The 7,649-nt window shown below is 40.0% G+C and overlaps 1 protein-coding gene across 1 annotated transcript; it reads right to left on the bottom strand.

The window, feature by feature from the left end:
• Positions 1-1,357: 1,357 nt before the first annotated feature.
• On the bottom strand, positions 1,358-6,942 carry LOC140562336 (membrane-spanning 4-domains subfamily A member 4A-like). The gene is made up of 7 exons (XM_072687874.1): positions 6,763-6,942; positions 4,477-4,634; positions 4,271-4,378; positions 4,114-4,167; positions 3,447-3,611; positions 2,253-2,375; positions 1,358-2,158 (listed from the first exon to the last, which is right to left on the bottom strand). Exons 1-7 carry the CDS (start codon positions 6,917-6,919, stop codon positions 2,120-2,122), a joined length of 804 nt encoding a protein of 267 aa, XP_072543975.1. The 5' UTR covers positions 6,920-6,942; the 3' UTR covers positions 1,358-2,119.
• Positions 6,943-7,649: the final 707 nt, after the last annotated feature.

Here is a 7,649-nt window from a genome sequence, read left to right as displayed (position 1 = left end):
GAGGACACCATTGTTGAAAACAAATCATAAAAAAGCCAGACTGGAATTTGCCAAAGTACATGCTGACAAGCCCCAAAGCTTCTGGGAGAATGTCCTATGGACAGATGAGACAAAAATGGATTGCACATCAGCTCTATGTTCACAGGCGGAAAAATGAAGCATATAAGGAAAAGAACACTGTCCCTACTGTGAAACATGTAGAAGGCTCTGTTATGTTATCGAACTGCTTTGCTGCATCTGGCACAGGGTGTCTTGAATCTGTGCAGGGTACAAAGAAATCTCAAGACTATCAAGGGATTATAGAGAAAAATGTGCTGCCCAGTGTCAGAAAGCTTGGTCTCAGTCGCAGGTCATGGGTCTTGCAACAGACAATGACCCAAAACACATAGCTAAAAACACCCAAGAATGGCTAAGAGGAAAACATTGGACTACTCTAAAGTGGCCTTCTATGAGCCCTGACCTAAATCCTATTGAGCATCTTTGGAAGGAGCTGAAACATGCCTTCAAACCTGAGAGAACTGGAGCAGTTTACTCATGAGGAGTGGGCCAAAATACCTGCTGAGAGGTGCAGAAGTCTTATTGACAGTTACAGGAATCGTTTGATTGCAGTGATTGCCTCAAAAGGTTGTGCAACAAAATATTAAGTTAAGGGTATCTAAAAAAAATAATAATAATCCTGAAGCATGGTGGAAAAGCAATGTCTGACTTTCATTGGTTAATTTTCATAGCATTTTAACTTTTTTATTACATTTGTTAGATTCAAGTTATTTCTGTGACCATTGTGGGTTTTTCTTTCATTAACCAAGGGGTACCAACAATTTTGTCTACGTGTGTACATTAATTACTTGGGGCACTATTTTATCGATCTTGAGGCAAGCTGCCAACGTGCACCGCACAGCTTTGATATCGTAATACCAGGAAAAGTATGCTTTGATACGCGCAAAAGGCATATACTACATCTCTTAATTAATCATGGGTGTGTTTTTGGCGTAACATGCTATAACCAATCAGCCTGTCACCTGCCATTCACTTAAAGTGCCAGGTACCTGACTGTTGACGTCTGTCTAGGTTGCTTTCAGTCAGTGGCGCACCTGTGTTTTCCGTTGCCAAAATAGCAATATACCAAAAATGTACCTGAACACGCCTCATTTCGAGACCACGCCCATTGGCGTAGATATATTTGTAAGCACCGTTGATATTTAAACAAAGCAGGCAGAAGGCGTGAACATGGACTGTTGGTGGGGTGTAAAATAACAATGACCATCTGGAAGATAGGGCGCATAGTGTTAAATCAGTGGTTAATGTTACATATTCAGTATATACTTGTACATGCTTGTATATGCATGTACCTTACCAGTTTTAGAACACTTCCATTGTTTTTATTGACATTTAAGTCCATTGAATAACTTGCAATGGTACAAAGTCCTGTGACCTCAAATAGTTCAAAGTTCCCCCCCCAAAAAAGCCTTTTTTGGGAATCATTGCTTAACAATTTACAGCTAGTCTGTTGCAATATCAGTAAATTATGCTTTGCCAGCTCATGTAAATTATTTATCATTTACAACCCCTTAACCTACATAAAATCAGTACAGGAACATTTACTGCACTCTGCACCACAGTATTCAGATCCCTATTATAATGTCTTAAAGAAGACACTTAATAAATGAAAGCATACTGACCTCGAAAAAGCATTGCTCTGTTGTTTGAGAAATTATAGATTAAGACGAGATGTTGTGAGGACAGTTTCCTATAGCAAAAAGCTCTTTAAACCTACAGAAAACTAAAGAAGTCTGGTACAGGAAGAGGTCTGACAGACTCACATCCACTGTAGACATCATCACAGGACAAGTTTCTGAGTCAACACCTTGTGAGATAGGCAGCTCACATGACAACACCTGGCAGCACATCTTAACACTGGACCAAGTCTGTGTTTCAGCTGTGAAGAGAACACAGCGGGCCATGCAGCACTGACTGTGGACTACTGACAAAATGGAGGGTGTTCTTAAACTTCTGACCGGCAGTGTATGCGTAGGGTAATTTACAGTTATGTGTTTGGGGTAAATTTAAATAACTTAATATAGGAACTACATGGTTTATTGTATGGATGTTTGGATTGCCATCACTGAGGACCCGAGGGTGCGCTCACAACAATCATGGGCTGAAGGGAGAAAAGTGAACAGGAGACAGAAGAGTTAGCAAGCAGTTGACTGGTAATGAAATGTGAAATATTTGGGGTTTTACTGGGTTCTTACCACACTGGTCCGGGGAGAACAGCACTGAATAACTTTGCAGCAGAATGCAGCTAAGGTGACAGAGATTGCAATCTGAGCTGCGAGCACTACTACTTGCAGTCCTTCCACATGATTATATGCCACCTGTGGATTAGCAGAATAAAGGGCCAACAGTCAAAGTGAAAGTGAACTTTGTTATTTACACTACACAACCAGGAGTGACAACAGCACTGAACATACAGAAAAATATATAGAAAAATACTGCAGGTTGTTCACAGTGGTGGTATTATTGCACAGTGTAACAGGACGTGTAAAGCTGACACTGGTGAAAAGTGATAAAGTGCTCAAGCTAACAGCTGCCTTTATGAAGACATGAGTTCCAATAACTAGATGTGTTCAGACAGTCCTGATGGGCCAGTATGCTGTGTGGTGTTGATATAAGGAGTTGAGTAGTCTGATGGTATGAGAGATATAGGTCTTGTATTGATGGGAGTGGGATTCTGATGATTTCTTCTGTCATCCTTACCACTCTCTGGGTGGACTTCTGCTCTAAACCAGTACAGCAGCAATAACTGACTGGGAGGCTGCTGGTCAGGATGTTTTCTACAGCCCCCATAGAAAGCTGTAAGGATCGGAGAGGGTAGGTTTGCTTTCCTCATCCGTGGAAGAAAGTGAAAGCGCAGCTGTGTCCTCTTGATTAGGGAAGTGGTGTGTGTTGTCCATGACAGATCATCCGTAATGGGCTACCCCCAAGATTTTAGAAGGCTGGGTCACACCCTACCTGCATTCTGAACGCCTGTGTAATATCTGATCGATCTAACATTTGAGACGACATCATAGAAACTTGCTATAATGATGATACATGTTTACATACTAAGCACTTAAAGTTATTTTTGCTAGTATGGACCTCGCCCTCAAGGCTGCTACAAGGATGCGAACTCAGTAAACTATTGGGCTGGAGTTTGGTGGCTTCAAGGTAGAAGCATGTGAAGCAGGGACCTGATTTTGCTCCCTAGACTATTCCTTTTCCCTGCCGTGTGGTTAGTGCCCTGATTAAGAAAAAAACAAAAATATCTAAATATCATAAATATTTCTTTAAGGACATTTATGTTAATGTTATACTATTCTGGACAGCGGGATAGGTTGTAAAAAGGAAGGAAACTATTTATGTTTTACAATATTTGTGTTTTATAATGTGCAGAAAAGCAAGCTCACCGACAGTCTCTCGCATATGTCTAACTGAATGGAACTGGAATTATGGTATTTAAGTTTCCAGCAGGGGTAATATCCAAGGCTGTGAACCGCTGACCCGAAGTTCATAACAAAGCAGAAGGCCCACATTGCACATGCAACAATCTGCATTCCCAAACAGGCCTTCAGCTGTAAAAAAAGATTCAGAAGCACACACAAAGAGACATTGGTTTAAACAGTCCTGATCATATATATTTTTTTTATTTACTTATGATTTTTACATAACGCCCCTTATCCTTTGGAATAAGATAGGCTATTTTCATTTCTATGTCTGATGTAAAACTGATATAATGGTATATAAAACTGACTATAATAATAAAAGCAATAATGTTTGGAATTAAATTAATAAGATTTTGTCTGTACAGTGTTATATTATATTCTGTATAATCAGCAATAGTTTTGTGAGATTTTGTGACATCACATGAACAATACAATCAAAACAGACCATTTGTGCACCTTGCTGTCTATATATGGACAGGAATGTGCTATATTGAAGCTTCAACATTGTTTACTTGCTACAAACATTTTCATTTAAAAAGAAAGGAATTTTGTTTGATATGAGCCATTTAAATAACTATTGCGTCTTTATGTCAAAGTGTCCAGGATGAAAAATTAGCTATTCCTTGCTTACTTTAGGAAGATGAAGACACTGTGCAGCTATTGTCACACTACCAGCTATTAATCCCTGCAGCATAGAAAGCAAATAATCAAACACAGCATTTAAACAACAAACATATTTCCAGAATGATGACACTTGGTAATACTTGGTAATCAATGGTAATACTTACAACTGAATAAAAGCCACATAAGATAAGATTTCTTGTGTGGAACCAAGGCTCTTGCAGAGATGCAAAAGCGGTACTAATTAAAAAGAGACTCAGCATAATCTGTGTAACCTGTGGAAAACAGAATAACATATCTATTATATAATCTAAAAACATTAAAGAGACAGGCTTTAGATTAGGAACATTAGACGTGTTCTCTTTCTACATACCCCTAAAGCTTTGGGTTCAGCCTCCAAGAATTTGAGTTCTTGATTGGGGTTTTTCTGAAAGGTGACCTCCACTAGTGCTCCTGTTTCACTCGGAGAGTTATGGTTTTGGGTTCCTGCACAAGGCTCAACCGAGTCAATAATTTCCACTTCGGCTTCATCTGTGAAGCATCAAATCAAAGGCACTATTCAATATATTGATACCAATAACATACACTACCGGTCAAAAGTTGCAGAACACCCTCAATTTGTCAGTAGTTCACAGTCAGTGCTGCATGGCCCACATAAGCCTGCTTTTTTACTGCCACTCCACCTGTCAAACCTGCAGCTCCAAGTCTTCTCTTCACAGCTGAGACTGAGACTTGGTCTAGTGTTAAGATGTGCTACCAGGTGTTGTCGTGTGAGCTGCCTATCACACAAGATGTTAACCCTCAGAAACTCGTCTTCTGATGATGTTGTGTATGTAAATCTACTCACTAATCCACTAACCCACTTATTCACTAACCAAACTACTCATTAATCCTCTAACCCACTCATTCATTAACTAAACTACTCACTAATCCTCTAACCCACTCATTCACTAACCAAGCTACTCACTAATCCTCTAACCCACTCATTCACTAACCAAGCTACTCACTAATCCTCTAACCCACTCATTCATTAACTAAACTACTCACTAATCCTCTAACCCACTCATTCATTAACTAAACTACTCACTAATCCACTAACCCACTCATTCACTAACCAAGCTACTCACTAATCCTCTAACCCACTCATTCACTCACTAAACTACTCATTAATCCTTTAACCCACTCATTCACTAACCAAGCTACTCACTAATCCTCTAACCCACTCATTCATTAACTAAACTACTCACTAATCCTCTAACCCACATTCATTAACTAAACTACTCACTAATCCTCTAACCCACACATTCATTAACTAAACTACTCACTATTAAACTAACCCACTAACTCACTCACTAAACTACTCACTAATCCACTAACTCACTCATTTACATTACTTGTGGTGAAACTATTTCAGTATTCAGAGGATGAATGTGGGAATCAGATCCTCGACTTGTGATAGAAGACTTCTCTACTTCATCCCTAACACATGCTCATTTTCTACATGTACAAATCTAGGGCATGTTTTATGAATCGTGCAAAACTGCAATCATGGCTTCCAGTCATGTGTTTTTTGTTTCTTTTTTGCAAAAAAATGTCCCACCCCAGGAATAACTGACACTGGGCAGAGTTTGTGTAGACCCTGCCACAGGACCCACTACAGTGTCAAAAATCTACAGTGTTCTAAACACAGCATATTGTCACTGTTAGGCAAAAAATATCTACATTTGTCTACACAGGCAAAATATCATCATTTTTTGTGGACAAATAATTCTGGCCATTGTTTTTAACAAAGGCTGCAATAGAAATGCTCCAGATCTTTCTCTGTTGACTTCTATTGAAAGTTAGGAACGTTTTTACCTTTTGGGATTTCAGGTTTTTGGGTAAAATAAAATAAATAAATAAACAAACAAACTATATATATATATTACATATATATCCAAATATGTAAACATTTCTAAAGACTTAGCTACATAAAAACTTTAAAATGGTGTGTTAAAGCAGAGAGAGAGAGGGGGGGGGGAGAGGGGGGAGAGAGAGAGAGAGAGAGAGAGAGAGAGAGAGAGAGAGAGGGAGAGAGGGGGGGGAGAGGGGGGAGAGAGAGAGAGAGAGAGAGAGAGAGAGAGAGAGAGAGGGGGGAGTGAGAGAGAGAGAGAGGGGAGAGAGAGAGAGAGAGGGGAGAGAGAGAGAGAGAGAGAGAGAGAGAGAGAGAGAGAGAGAGAGAGCGAGCAGTACGAGGCTCTATCAGGATCATGGTGGTGAAACACTGGCTCAGGCTCGTTGTTGGTGGGTCAGCTGCAGGTCTGCTATGTAGGAGAGGTGTTTCAGTGATGTTGGTATATCCACCATCTCTCCAACTGTATGCAGGTATATCTCTCTCCACAGGCGGACAGAGGCGTGGGCAGTCAGGACTGTCACTTTACTGGAAACTACTCGCTCGTTTTTCCTCGTAGTTGAAAAACTTCGGCCTCCATCACTTCACTGCACCGTTAGCAGTAAATCTGGCTGAGCTAGCTCGCTTACTCGGCTACGCAGTGCTTAATCGCTGACTGTTCACACAATGTCTGTCCAGTGATCTGACAGTCTGCTGATCGCCCCACTCACACTTTTACGAAGAGAAAAGGGGCGAGAGACTGAACTAAAGTCCGGCTCGAAAACCTACCTCTCATTTTCGCTGGTAATCGTGTGCTGGAGTCACTTCGTTTGGGTGAAACACGCAGGAGATGTCTCCTCTGCCTGCAGTGAATCTCTGGGTGTTTTTGAGTTACTCCGTTACTCAGTCCCGCCCCCGCGACGAGAAATTTGACCCCGACACACATCTGGAAAGCCGCAGCTGTGGGGTTCAAACATCCCTTCTTTTGTCCCCAGATTATAAATTCAAGCCAGAAATACTTTATTACTAAACACACAGCTTAGGTATTAAATATATAATTTATTCTGCCACCAAAAAATCATCTAATCCATTTTTTAAACATCAATTCTTTGCTACACAGACCAGCTGTCTTCTCAAATAAAATGATAAACAGGTTTTTAGAATATCTCTTTAAAGCACATATAATTTATGTTCATATGTGTCTAACCGCTACATATTATTGATCAGTATATTACCGTGGCCAACGTTACTGTCATTACTGCAGCAGCCTGTGATTTCTGTATGACGAAAGACATGAGAGAAGACTGACATGTTGATGTTAATGGATTTCTCCTGATCATGGACTACCATTTATACCAGTAGAGTTATATTACATCAGTAGAGAGCTCTAAAGAATACAGAAAAGAGGAAAGGCTGGAAAAGTAAGTTACCCATTTGCAGTGACCTAGATGTGGACCATGTTTGAAGCAAAAAACAAAAAACAAAACAGGACTTTAGTGTTTATTACATTTTCAGGATATTAGAGAATGCCAAATTATTTTCATACTTTCAAAATTATATTTATAATTGGTCTATTTTTTGTCTGAACCCATTGACACCCACTTACCCAGAGAAAGGTTAATAGTGAGTGAAACAACCCCAGAATCGATGGTTTCCCCGAGAGAGAAAGGAGAGAC

Source organism: Salminus brasiliensis, chromosome 9 (genome assembly GCF_030463535.1).
Source record: "Salminus brasiliensis chromosome 9, fSalBra1.hap2, whole genome shotgun sequence".
Taxonomy (NCBI): Eukaryota; Metazoa; Chordata; class Actinopteri; order Characiformes; family Bryconidae; genus Salminus; species Salminus brasiliensis.
This window is presented reverse-complemented; position numbering and strand designations above follow the sequence as displayed.